This window comes from Brachyhypopomus gauderio, chromosome 1 (genome assembly GCF_052324685.1).
Source record: "Brachyhypopomus gauderio isolate BG-103 chromosome 1, BGAUD_0.2, whole genome shotgun sequence".
Classification (NCBI taxonomy): domain Eukaryota; kingdom Metazoa; phylum Chordata; class Actinopteri; order Gymnotiformes; family Hypopomidae; genus Brachyhypopomus; species Brachyhypopomus gauderio.
Genome location: NC_135211.1, coordinates 16,825,676 through 16,839,638, shown reverse-complemented (window position 1 = coordinate 16,839,638; position 13,963 = coordinate 16,825,676). Strand labels below are relative to the sequence as shown.

At 44.9% G+C, this 13,963-nt stretch overlaps 1 protein-coding gene and 2 long non-coding RNA genes across 6 annotated transcripts in view; 1 reads left to right on the top strand and 2 right to left on the bottom strand.

Moving 5' to 3' along the window:
* Nucleotides 1-1,266, top strand: part of LOC143510444 (uncharacterized) — a 33,409-nt gene extending 32,143 nt beyond the window's left edge. Inside the window, exon 4 of the long non-coding RNA XR_013129995.1 lies at nucleotides 1,052-1,266. This is a non-coding gene — a long non-coding RNA (uncharacterized LOC143510444). The remainder of the gene's footprint in view (nucleotides 1-1,051) is intronic.
* LOC143510450 (uncharacterized) lies at nucleotides 1,206-8,715 on the bottom strand. Of its 2 annotated transcripts, none has more exons than XR_013129998.1 (3): nucleotides 7,152-8,715; nucleotides 6,004-6,772; nucleotides 1,206-2,706 (listed from the first exon to the last, which is right to left on the bottom strand). It is a non-coding gene; the product is annotated as an uncharacterized LOC143510450 (long non-coding RNA). The 2 variants fall into 2 exon arrangements; XR_013129997.1 differs by having other exon boundaries at nucleotides 6,034-6,772.
* Nucleotides 8,716-11,898: 3,183 nt separating this feature from the next.
* Nucleotides 11,899-13,963, bottom strand: part of cyld (cylindromatosis (turban tumor syndrome)) — a 17,208-nt gene continuing 15,143 nt past the window's right edge. For all 3 annotated transcript variants that reach the window (XM_076999779.1, XM_076999788.1, XM_076999799.1), the window contains 3 exons: nucleotides 13,360-13,478; nucleotides 12,451-12,667; nucleotides 11,899-12,103 (listed from right to left, as the gene is read on the bottom strand). In XM_076999779.1, the coding sequence (XP_076855894.1) occupies nucleotides 11,919-12,103; nucleotides 12,451-12,667; nucleotides 13,360-13,478 (521 nt within the window). In that variant the 3' untranslated portion in view covers nucleotides 11,899-11,918. The remainder of the gene's footprint in view (nucleotides 12,104-12,450; nucleotides 12,668-13,359; nucleotides 13,479-13,963) is intronic.

The window sequence follows — 13,963 nt, the reverse complement described above, 5'->3', positions numbered from 1 at the left end:
TTTTCTTTGATGCTCTGTTGAATTACGTTTTAAGCATTTTAAGCTTTATGTGCACCCTAAATGCCACCATTGATGTGGACGCTCTTTATAGATAAGAATAAGGTAGGCAAGGTAGAATTTTTTTTGTGTGACTTAATTAGCAGTAAGAAGCTTGCTATACATAATTCAGAGAACTTTTTAGTTGTTTAGATAAGTTTTGGGGCAGTTTTAAGAGTGAATTAGTGGGAAACATAACTGTTCAAGGCTTGTTTAAGACTGTTTACTAGTAACACATATGTGTAAACCTGTTTATTTGTCTGTCTGTTTTTGTCTTTTTTTAGTTGACTAACCTTATCTGGTGCTCAGGTAAGGTTCAGGATTGTTAGGAGAGCTCAATTTGCCTCATAATACCAAGCATGTTCACAGCTTCAAAAGCACTATAATGTAGTATGTATCATAATACATATAATGTAATGTATCAGCTCGAAAGAGAAGTACAATGTACTCAAAATAAACAACTGGACATATCTAACATTTGCAATTATATTTAAAGGCTGAACATCTGTACTGTAATTGTATACGTCACATTATAGTGACACTTTGCACACAAGAACTGTTTTCATCAAGTCATCCAATACACTTTGGCAGAAAGGTGCAGAGAACTAGAGTCTGTTTTTGACTCTTACCCTATACACACAAAAACACAATCCCAAGCACACACACACAAACATAAGCGTACACAACCATGCACACACACACACACACACACACACACACACACACAGTCCACAGGGACACTAGTCAGACAAATGATGATAAAGTGATGTTCTTATGCGTCTGACAGGCTGAAGAGACATAGGCTTCAAAATGCCTAACTAATAAACTCAGTCTGCCTATCTTTCTCTCTTGTTCATGCGCGCACACACACACACACACACACGGTGTGGAAGGACCTCACAAAGATATGAGCCTCTCACAAGGAGATTATTACCAAACAGCTAAAATGGATGCACCTGTGCTGACAGAAATATCACACAGAACATCACCGGTGCTTTTCTTTGCTCTCACTCAGATGATGCCCCAAGGAGCACCGGTCTCTTCTCAGTACAACAATAGAAGCTTCTTGAAGATTTGGGTGATGTGGACACTCGCAGTACCAGCACAACATCACTATAGATCAGGCTTTCAGATAGCAGGGAGACAAACAGCTTTCCACAGTAAAGTGTAACTTTGTTGTGTTTTTCATCATTTATTTTTTTTAGGAGAACCTGAATTGCTGTCAGTTATTGCTGGTAAATTCATCAATAAATCATCATTAAGACTTCATGGCCATGCCGTGGTTTTTGGGGAAAATGTTGGCAACACAGAGAGGACGACAATATGCTGGAGCATAATTTGGTGTGGCTGGAATTTTGCTTGGCCAGTTTTTCTTTTGCATTCAGAAATGGCTTTGCTGATAATGGCCACGTTACAATGTAAAGTGCACATAATCATTCCCAAATGACCTGGGATTGCGCTTCAAAGCCACGACGTTTGGGAACACTGTGTCTGCTTAAAGGAGTCAACTCAGAGGAGTTGAAGGAAGGTCAAGCAGGTATTATCAGTACAACAGGCCGTGTCTCCTGTGGACAACGGTCCTCCACGACACACACACACACTGTTCCTCCTCCGTTCCTACCCCTGCTCTCCCCTCCTCCCCTCCCACAGCAGACGCCACACATCCATGCTCTTAATTACAGTCATATCGCCCCTGCTGCCCGCTGTCCCCGAACATATTCCGTTTTATTCGGAGACCCTTTTTTCTCAGGTAATGGAATGTCAGCTCCCCGCCATTCCTGCTCTGATCAAAGTGACCTGAGCTCTTCATGAATCAATACGCGCCGCTGACAGAAGACCACACAACATATAATAAACGCTGAACCGCCCGCACGTGCGGACGTACACGCCCACCAGCCCCCACAAAACACACCCGGAGCAGATCTGACAACCACCTCTCATAGCAGTCATCTCAGGACAATGGCAGTCAGTTATATTTAAGAGCAGAGTCGTTCAGATGCTTGGTTGGCCCAGGTACGCATATTACAGAGAGGAGTTGGTTAAAGCATCTCTCTTCCTCTATCTCTGTCTCTCTCTCTCTCTCAGTCTGTCCCACCCGGAGGCCTGACAACCACCCAACGGATTACAGTTGTAACTTTTTTTTTTTCTGTTGTTGTCTCGCTGGGTAGATGTTATAGCCAAAGCAATTTTCCTCTTAAGGGGACCAAACAGCAGTGGAAAATTGTATGTGCTGTCACTCACGCATGTTGGCGGGACAGGTTTTGGCAAGAGGGCGAAAAGAGATCGAAAAGATTTCATATGTGAAGGGTTTGAGGTGGGGGGAGATGAGAGGTAGACGGGGAGGGAGGCAAAAAAGCACAGTGCATACTAAAAGATGTGTTGTGAAAAACGTGTGAGATTTCACACTCCTCTGGATGAAAACGTCTGCTGCTCTTCCGGGTGGAAGAGAGCGAGAGTGAGATAGAGACACAGAGAAAGAGAAACAGTAGCCAGGTGTTCATTATGAGGACCTCAGTGAGCAAGAATCTCTCTCTCTCTCTCTCTTTCTCTCTCTCTCTCTCTCTCTCTCTCTCCTTTGTTCTGTCTTTTACTTCCCTCACTCTCTGACGGAGTTCCTCAGCTTTGTAACGGATCAAGAGGATTTGTCACTGTTGGCAACCATCCAAGGTCCTGGAAGAAAAGAGACAGGAGACAGAAATGGTGAGAGGCCGAACGAGAGAGGCCTACAGTGGACCAATCGCATTCGATTACAAGGGACTTTTACACATATGATGCAAAGAAAGAGGAGATGCATTTGGCCACTGAACCCCATAAATTCACTTTGATTGTTGTATTATTAATGGCAGTTTTAATTTAAGAGTGCATCTGCGTCATGCATCTGGACAGACTCTAATTTAGCAGAGCGAAACGTCTCCCTGCGCTGCAGAGCCTGCAGTGAGTTGTCCCTTCTGTCCACATTATCTCTGTCCTCTCTTACAGCTCTCCCAATGCCAAAGACCAGACAGGACAAAGTCAGTGTTAATTACCCAACCTTTGACATCTACCTTATTTACCAATGATGAATTATACGAACAACTAAACAGCAGGACCCTGATCTTTTCTTCTCGTTCTCTTTGTCTAACAAAGATGTTTCTTTGGGGCTCAGAGTGAGGCTCATCCATTAACTGTTATTGTTCTCCCCAAACATGACATTGATTCAATTTAACACTAATCAATTTCAAATGCTTGTGACATTCAGCAGCGACCTTACCGCCAGGCAGCTCGTGAACTATGATGAGGATTAAACTTTTGCTAACGAGGTGATCTCTCAGTCCACCCCACCAGCAATGCTCACTAAAAATTAGATCAATTATTACAAACCAAACAGGCTCTAAGTTGATTATCCTACCCTTGCTAATTTGTGCAATTAATAACCTTCCTCTGAACCGGAGGTAGCAGTTTATTAATAACAATCTATATCTGCGACCCGTTAATGAAATTGCTCGGGCAGGTCATCCATTCAAGACATAATGTCATAATCAATGGCGCCCCGGCAACCGTGTTAATGAATGTCATTATTAATTGTTACAGTTCGAGCCGTGCGCGACGCGATGTCAGGCGTTATTATGTATTGCAATCAGCCGTGTGAAAATGGCAAATCTAATTAGGAATTCCAGGCGCGCACGAGTGTAGGGCGCGGGTGGGAAACGTCGGGACTCTGAGACGGTATCGGAGCTGACAGCTGCCAGGCGGAACGCGGGACGACGGAAGCAAGGTGGCATTCAGCACCATGGCGGGAACGACAGAAAAAAAGAGAGAAGTATCACAAACGAATAATACACGCGTTCGTCTGCCATCTATTACACAATGGAGCTGCCAGCACCGTGAAATGATGCTATTGTGTGTGTACAAGTGCTATTTATGAGATTTATCTCACTGTGAAAGGGTGGGCCACTTGTCATAGTGGTGGGGTGAACGCTAGATTTTACTCTCACTCTCCCTCTTGGGGGGGGGGGGGGGGGGGGGGGGGGTCTCTTTAAAATGTATGTGTGTACATCTTCCCTGGTCCTCCCTGGTACTACTAAAACAGGTAAGACATACAGTCATACAGAATATTAACAATGAAAAGCAAGCAAAAATGGGGGGGGTGTTAAACCGGTGACTGTTTATTTTATTTACTTTTTTATACTTGCATAAGTACGTTTGCTCAATCTAAAGGTAAACAAAGTCATTACAAATGAAAGTGAACCACAATAGACGAGTGGGTAAGGTAAAAGCTGTCGTCTGCACAAGTCTGATGGCAACAGACAAGGGATGAAATGAAAAGGACTAAAATCATTACATTTCATGATACTCGTGAAAAAATGCGATTGATCCTGCACTTATGAAGCTACAGGTCAGAGTGGGAAAGGGCTTTTTTAATCGGGCACGATATAAAACTAAAAACCTTGTTGGTAGGAATTCCTCTGAATTCTCTGTGACATGAACAGAGGAGACAGAGCGCTTTATCTTACTGTACTACTGTACACAGAGGCGTGCCACTTAATCATATTAGTTGCCTTAGAAGATTTCAGATGTTTCAGGAACATGAATGTCGGATTATAATAGGCCGCTGTCTAATGCAATCTGCAGACTGCTGATACATGGACGGAGTGGATAAACAAAGCACAGAATAAACACCTCCTCATCTGGGAAACATGGTGGAACCAGGTGACGTATAGGCAGAAGTGGAACCCTCCCAAACGAATGTTCTGACCGCAGAAGAGCACAATATATCTTGTGGTCAAAGGAAAAAGACATGAACTCTCCAGGGAAGCGAAAAGGGTACGAGTGTCAAGTGGATCCCATAAGTCAACTGGGTGAAAAACCTCAAAACATTATAATGTTCATAATTTGAAAATTAATATGTATTTAATTAATCTGCTCCAGTATGGAAGTATGGACAGGAAGTACCTGGCATTCTTCCTATGGAGTCACCATAAAATCAACCAATTTAGAATTAGGTTAAGCGTTACAGTAAAAACTTGCCTCATACTAAGAACATTCAACAAATGAACACTTCTGATGTTCATCAAAAGCCCCAGTGGACTGGCTAGGATTTTGTTCAACATAAATGTCCTACAGATTGGGTTCCTCATGCCTGAGCTGTTTTACGCATGCAGAGATCTTTGGTAATGTTCTGAGTGGTAATGGAGACATGCGACAGCTAGCATTATGGTCTAATGAAGCCACAACTAGGCAGGAGTTAGTTCACAACATCCGTTGGAGTTAACAGGCATCTGTTACACACACACACACACACACACACACACACACACACACACACACACACACACACACACACACACACACACACACACACACACACACTTTAATCTAAAGAGCAGATTGCTGTGCGTTGGAGTGAACACCTGTAAATAATGCAGTGTTAAAGGAGACAGACGAAGAGGAGGATGCTTAAACGAAGGGAGGGGAAAAGAGGGAGAGAGATTCTTGCCCACTGAGGCTCCCATAATGAACACCTGGCTACCTCTTCTCTCTCTCTCTCTCTCTCTCTCTCTCTCTCTCTCTCTCTCTCTCTCTCTCTCTCTCTCTCTCTCTCTCTCTCTCTCTCTCTCTCTCTCTCTCTCTCTCTCTCTCTGTCTGTCTGTCTGTCTGTCTGTCTGTCTCTCTCTCTCGCTCTCTCACAATGGAGAAAGGAGGAGTGCACAGGTGGGGTGACTTACACTCCTGTCCCACCCTGAGTCACACCCCATCTCTCTCCACATTTAACACTGTACACATGCCAGGAAGCATGTGTATTCTGCCATCAGATTTTTGAACACATGCCTGTGTGTATTCAAAGCTGTGTGTGTGTGTGTGTGTGTGTGTGTGTGTGTGTGCGTGTGTGTGTGTGTGTGTCTGCCTCCTCCTCCTCTTTCCCCTCCCCAGGTGATGTGCAGTAAAAACACTCGACCGAGGTGACAGATATGACGTTAAATATTTTACGTGTTAGCTGCATATGTAGTTGGGCTCCACCTGCTCCTCAGGAGGGTGCAGCCATCTGCAGCATCTGCTCCACAACTCATTACAGGCTCCTGGCGCAGGGCACCGTGAGGGGCCACGTTGCACTTTTATGCTGATCTGAGGTCAGGCTCCCTCTCCAGGCTGGTTAAGAGGCTTTGGTGTTGGGGAAAAGCTGCTCAATCAAAGCAGAAGGTGAATGTTAACCACAAGGTAAGAATGAAAACATCTAAAATCAAAACGTGACTGTGGCTGATGGGCAGACCCTACTGGATCAGAGTGTTTCTCATTCGAGATCTTCCTCATTCATTTCCTGCACGTCAGCATTTCCTGCTTTGCATAATTCCCACAATCAGACAACTCCGTCCAATCACAATTCTGTAGTTGAAACTGTTCTATAAATTAACGAATAAACAATTACAACGCCATTAAGAGCCATTACTGTCAGAAACAGTTCATCTATCCCCTCCTCACAGATTAACCTAATGCAAGGGCTAGACAATTAGATCCTATGAGGGCCCACTGCCTACTGTTTTTTGCACCACCTGTTTCACTAATAACTGCACCTCTTTAACCCAGGAAAAATGGGCCATAATTAGGGAAATCAGGTGCTCGTCTGCAGCACTGGGCCAAAGCTGTAGATCACGCAGAATCTGGGTGAATAGGCCCGGCCTAATGGGAGATGGCCAACAAAACAGGGAGGGCTCTCTTTGTTCTTCTTCTTCTTACGGTGGCTTACGAGTCTTTGTGGCGTCTGAAAGAATATCAAACAAGTACATGAGTCTGCCTTTTTATTCAACAACACACTTAACCTTAGTTCAAGGGAAATTGTAATAACAAACTAATGCAGTATTACTAATATATGCAAGTTGCATTGGAGAAAAGTATCTCCAAAAAAGACAGCAAACCATTAACACAATATTTGCAATAACCGATGACAAAATAGCATTTTCTTGAGTGCATTAATAGCAGTTTGGATAGAAGATTATATATATATATATATATATATATATATATATATATATATATATATATGTATGTGTGTGTGTGTGTGTGTGTGTGTGTGTGTGTGTGTGTGTGTGTGTGTGTGTGTGTGTGTGATGGTTATGCTCTAAACACCCCATGGGCACCACCTGCAGAAACGCCTGACTCCAGCATACAGCACCAGCACTTGAGCTTCTCTGAGCTACGCAGCAGGCTGTAGAAATGCCAGCCATTACCGGGCTATGTAACTCCCACAACACAAAAGGCACCCAGAAAAATCTGCAGCAAAGATACAGCATCTAAATCAAACCTGATTGAAAGATGAGGTCTTTGCAGAATAGCCACATGCAAAAGAGGATCCTGTTTTCATTTAAAATTATTTCAATGAAGGTCATGAATTCAAATGAATCATGTTCGAATGAATTAAGTTGCACTTACCCAGAGCAACTGGTTCTCAGAAAAACTGGTTCTCAAAGCAGGGAGGCTTTGCAATCAGTACACAGACCTTCCATCCAGTCAACACCGGTGAGGAGCGGCAGCCAATTGCACACAGTGTATTCTCAACATCGTTTTCTTGACTACCAACCCGGTACTTTTGGGAGTTACTTTATGTTTACCAACCAGTGTATTAGAAGCAACTATCTGTGGTCTATTGTGGTCAGACACTAACCACCAAACATGGTATAACTCACTACGGCAACGGGCTGGTCTGTCCAGCTGCAAGGTGTTTGTGATTATTTTATAGTGTACAGTGGTTAGAAGAGTGCTGGTATGTGTGTAATGTGTGCTTTCTTGGTATTTCCTTGTTCTGATCTATTTTGCCCAGAGCACACAACATGTAATGGGTTGCCTTTAACATCAATCCAATTTTGTTGTTAACCTCTTCACACCTTAGCAGATCTTAACTTTGACAGGTCTGGGAGAGAGTGCTACATGTAAATTTCAAAACAGATCAAGTGAATTAAATCAGATCATAGACATTATGATGTATTAGTGTGAAAGTCTTTGGCAGAGACTCCTGCTGGCAAGGAAGAATAACCTTAGAACAGCCTGCTAAATAAATAGCAGGTGAGTTAATGCTATCAGTCCTCATCATCCCAGCATACTCTAGATAATCATTTGCGCTTTGAAGGCTGAGCATAAAAGCTGCTATCAGGACGGAGTTAAAGCAAACCGTAAGCGGTACGCTGCGTTAGTGCTGATTGGCTGGAAATTGTTCCGTCCCAATTCACCCTATCAAGCAGGAGAGTTTCACTCAGGCAACAGGAAAACAGTGATTTCCGTCGCTTAAGATGAAAGAGAGTCATTGCGCACCATCTTTTCTCCTTGGGAACAAGGGAGGGTGTTGTGGTCGGGCGAGATGGAATTTCTATCACGTGGCGGCCGTGTGCGATCAGCCCGTTAAACTCAGCCAGCACCCCTCACACTCAGGACCTGCGGGATTACTGTCTTCCTAACGGGTGTCGGTGCAGGAAGAGGAGAGAGATGAGGAAGAGGAGGGAGAGGCTCACTGTGCATGTATGCTTATGATCACTGTTTATTAATTGTTGTCGTGCCACACATTACACAGATCAAACACAACCAACCTAAGTAAGCCAGAGTTACTGTCCTCCTGCAGACGTCTACATGGCACTGCATTCCTCAGCTCTCTGGACTAAAGAAGGCTTTATGTTCACCATAAACATGACCGAGGGAAAGAGAGAGGGAGTTCGACGTGCTGTGGTTTTATTTCACCCCCCCCCCCCCCCAACCTCCCCACCTCCTTCACCCACAGCCTGAGGTTGGGCGTGTGAATGACAATGCAGAGCTCCATCTGTTGGCACAGAGACCAACGCAGGGCTAAATTAGCACATTGCAGCGGGCATATGCCAAGGCATAAAGCTACAAGAGGGCGTTGGGTGGCAGCTGCTGTTTGCAGACACTCCAGCAGCACTCGTGCAGTCAGCAAGACAGGATGTGTGCCAGCTACATAGGGTTAGGAGTGTGTGTGTGTGTGTGTGTGTGTATGTGTGTGTGATGGGGGTAAGAAGTAGATGTATGTGGAACATACATTGGAACAGGGTATTTTCAGATTTTGTGCCACTGCTCTGAAGTGTGTGTGTGTGGAATAAGGGCATGACTGGAGTAATGGAGGTTGGTGGAGGGTTGGTCTGACCCTTCTAATTAAGACCTGGACCCTCCCAAAAGAGGCTAAACAGGAGCCTGCGGCATCAAACACAAATACATATCCTGACATATACTGAAATATTTAATATCAAAATATCCTTACATTAATTTAAGTGTTTCCATGCGTGTTGACCCCCCCTCCCCCCGGTCATTGTTTAATTACACACACACACGGTAACAAGCCAACATACCTGAGGCAGGAGGGTGTGTTTGTAGGCCAGACTTGTGCCAGAGGTGTAGTGTGTGTGACGGAGCCATCATCTGTCCACCATGAAAAGCCATGGTAATGTAAGAACCTGGAAGAGAGCATCACTTGCTGCAATAAAAACAAAAGCACACACACACACACACACACACACACACACACACACACACACACACACACACTTTTTGCACCAATTCTGAGTTCAACATCGGTGAAATCAATGTATAAAAAAAACAAACAAAAAATATATATAAATCGGAACATTCACCCAGAACAGAAATAATTCCTTCACAAACATTCTTTCCAAAATGTGTTTTTAATTTAGTTAACATTTACGAGAACAGCACAAACATGAAACTGCACCAGGGTGGCTGTGAACAGTAACAGCACCCCTGGACTTTTCCCCTGTACGACATGGAGACTCCCGAGTCTGTGGAGTGTGCCATCTTCCCCGGCCCAGAGGGACCAGACCGGGTCATGGGGGCTCTGGAGAAGACAGCGCCAACACTTTACTAGGTGCTGCACTGTCATAATCAACTCAGATCTCTGACTGATACTCGTATGACATTCAACCCTGGAAACGAGAGAAAAAGTATCTGAACAAAGCTGTTTTGAAACACAAAACCAGGAGGGTTGACCGAAGGTTTTTATTTGTCATGACATAATAAATATGAGGAAGTGGCTGGGAATGAAGGAACTGGGAGAGCCAATCAGCCATGAATGTCCAAACATTAGCCCAGACCAGCCCTCACACACACACAAAACACGTAGTCTCACCTGATACACGACGGACAACACGGGGAAGATCACCGTTAACACACGAGTGACTCTCCGCGGGGCACACACAGACAAACCCCACAGCGAATCAGCAATGACCAGATTTACATAACTGACATGACGCAGAAATTTATGACCTGATGCTACACCGATGTGCAGCCTGTGTGTCACAGTGGATATGATGCGGAGCCATCGAGTTTCTGCTCAGGACGTGTCCCGTCAAAAGCCCTGCGCTAGTCCCACAGCCCTGGGGTTCCCTCCCAGACGCTCTGCTGTTCATTGACGAGGTTCATGTTCCAAAGTTACTTCCAGAATAATCATGCAAGTATGGGATGTTTGCATTGAGGGGTTTACACACTCTTCAGAGCGGCTTGGAATGTAAGCATGAGAGGGAAGATTCTCACGTGAGCTAATTATCAAATGAAACAAACAAATTGAATTGTGGCGTACAGGAAAACATCAGCGTTCTGAACCACAGTTATGTGGACTCATGAGACAGCTGGATTGTGATTTTGGAAGGGTCTCCACAACTTGGCATTCTGGTGAAATAAACACTACAATCTGATGCTAATGGTAAGCAGAGACTGGGCTTCAGCTCCGTTTCAAACACACTCTGGTATACAACACCCCACTTAGGTACGCTGATATACTTACAGAGCTATCATTTAGCTGGTATTATAGTAAGTACGGATTTAGAGTACATTATATGCATACGTATCTATACCAGAAGCAGGAGAAGCCGATATCTGTGTTTTTAAGATCGTTTCTAACAGGTGATGACCAATGGGCAAAAGCAGTCAACACTCATTACAGGGGGCATCACAAACTGTTACCAAACTGTATTCAAAAATACTTGTGTGCTTTACGACAGCGTAACAGGTACACTTCTCAGCTCCGACACGGAAGTCGAGAAAATGTTTTTCTTCAAGCTTTCAAGCTACTGTGTTGCAGGTTGACACACAGGACAAAAGACACCACAGCAAAAAGACAGAGGTCAAGACCAAGGCTAGGAGACACGATGTGCTCTACTGCATTGGACGTCTGTGCGGTGGGCGTGGTGAGTCATGGGAGGGGTCACGATGGACGTAACGGGGGGAGGAGCTCAAATCCTGCTCGGGTACTGCATGGGCCCTTGTGGCTTTGTTTAGGTGGGAGGGAGACACAAGCCCTGGGGGGGACAGGGTGCTGTCCTACACTGGCATCCTGTCTTGTGTGCTGGGGGCGAGACACAGGCTGCCCAGGACCACGGGCCGGCAGGTTCAGTTCCGTAACAGCTGAGCTTTTGAGCAGGTCTTCACTGATGTACTGCAGTGAGGAAACAGTCAACTCAGTTCTGGGTTGGTGTCAGATCGGAGACCACGGCAAGGAAAAGAAAGGACAGTTCTCTCGCCTTACAGGAACACACACTCGCAAACACAGAACACAAACACACACAGTGCAAATCAGCTCCCTCTCTCCCTCATGCCCGTCTCATCAACCACAGAGCCAATCAGGCGTAACGATGCAAGGGGTGCGGGAGTGTGGGTTCTCCAGAGAGCACGCCGCACCTCTCCTGCCTCTCGTCTGACCACGCTCGTCTGCTTGAACATCAAACCCTTTTTGTCTACTTTCGTCACTCTTCGTCTTTTAATGTTCACGTCTTCTCCTCATCACATCGCTCCTCTCGGGTTCCCTCTCGCCGTTTGTGTTCATGGGCCCGTCCCAACTTCCTTCCCCTCCCTCCCTTCCTCCCTCCCTCCCTCCCTCCCTCTCTCTTGCACTCCCTCTCTCATTTGTAGAGGCTCATGGTGGGACTCTGGTACATGCACATGTAAGCGTCACAGAGCAGGCGCCGAGCGTAGCCCTGAATGTTTTTGGGGTCCAGGGCGTGCAGTTCCTCCGGGGTCATTTTCAAGTACGCCCCCACCTCAGGACACGGGGACACCTGGGGGATGTTAAAACCATTCTGTCCACCTGTTCACACACACACACACACACACACACACACAAAACACAGAATTTAGTGTCAACTGCGTTCACAAATGCCTGTATATATATCTAAAGTATATATTTTAAAGTAATACACTAAGAATGTCTTCAGTTCTAAAATATAATCTCTTTTTCTGTATCTCTAGAAAGAGACAGACAGACATTTCTATTTTATTTCTCAGTGCATACAAATCAAAACTGATCTGTTTCCACACTCCTGACTACACTCTTTAAATCACAGCACAAGAAGGCTACCCCTGAGCCCCCAGCAGCTGGGTTTCATCAGGCCCGCTGCGTTTAACGTGTCCACAGGAGTCCGGAAAGGTGCGTACCGTCCCGGTCAGCCATGCTGTCGAAGAACAGCCAGGCAGAGTCGGCGGCCCCGTATTTGACGAAGGCAACGTAATGGCTGGTCTCGATGCACAGCACGGCAAACAGCTCCATCTGCTGGTGGGGGAAGGAACCCTGCCGCCAAACACCCTCCTGGAGCTCCTTAGGTACCGACAGCTTTCCGTACCGATGGGACTTACGCCGTGGGTGCAGGTGCACCTGGACATACCCCCCCCCCCCCCCCCCCCCCACCAAAAAAAAAAACAACAAACATACATGTATGTTCATAAATGAAACACACAAACCCATCTCACAGGACACATCACAGTATGGTAACAAACACAGTATGGTACATAATCTCACTATCTTGCTGCCATATTCAGATGCATGTGTAAAACACAGTAAAATACATTCTTGGAGTTAGTTTTTATGTTTTAAAAATGTTTTTTAAGCAAGACAAATTTCAGATCTTTGATGCGATAATGAAGTATTCTCTACTCTGGTGCTGCAGCTGCTTGTGGAGTGAGCTGTGCTGGTACTTTTGTTTGTTTTGTTGTTTTACAGTAAATCCCTTGGTTAACGATCCTTAAAACAACGTAAATCATACTCAATAACAATGACACACATGCAAAGGAAGATAACAAGTGTTGTTCAAAGTGAACTGGGCTACGACTGTAGAATCATTACCTGCAAATGCTATAGAGAAGTCTCCACCTAGTGTTCATTAGAGGTATTACACATTATAAAATAGCTACAGTACTATTACTAATAGTATAATAATAGGCATGGGGGGTGTGTGTGTGTGTGTTCATGTGTGAAGAGGGTTTGGTTGGTTGGAGGTAAGCGCGCACGTGTGTGTGTGTGTGTGTGCATGGGGGGGTTAGCTGGAGGGAAGAGTGTGTGTGTTGTACCTGTGTATTGCACTTTTCACAGAACTGCTTAATCTTCCCAGCTGTGATGTCAGCATCCTCATAGCACTCCTTGCACTCATAAAGTGCTAAACCCCCACAGATACGACACTCTCTGGGTGCTGAAAGCGCGCGCACACACACACACACGCACACACACACACACTTCATTGTTTTATATTGATAATTATTCTTTATAATTATTATATTCCGATTATCATTCTTTAAAATTCATTAAAAGTCAAAGAGCAACAGGGTTTTGGTGCATAAAAGTTATGTAAAGCTGTACTTCTGTAAAGCTGTACTTCTGGTAAGCTGTACTTCTGGTAAGCTGTACTTCTGGTAAGCTGTACTTCTGTAAAGCTGTACTTCTGTAAAGCTGTACTTCTGTAAAGCTGTACTTCTGTAAAGCTGTACTTCTGTAAAGCTGTACTTCTGTAAAGCTGTACTTCTGTAAAGCTGTACTTCTGTAAAGCTGTACTTCTGTAAAGCTGTACTTCTGGTAAGCTGTACTTCTGGTAAGCTGTACTTCTGGTAAGCTGTACTTCTGGTAAGCTGTACTTCTGGTAAGCTGTACTTCTGGTAAGCTGTACTTCTGTAAAGCTGT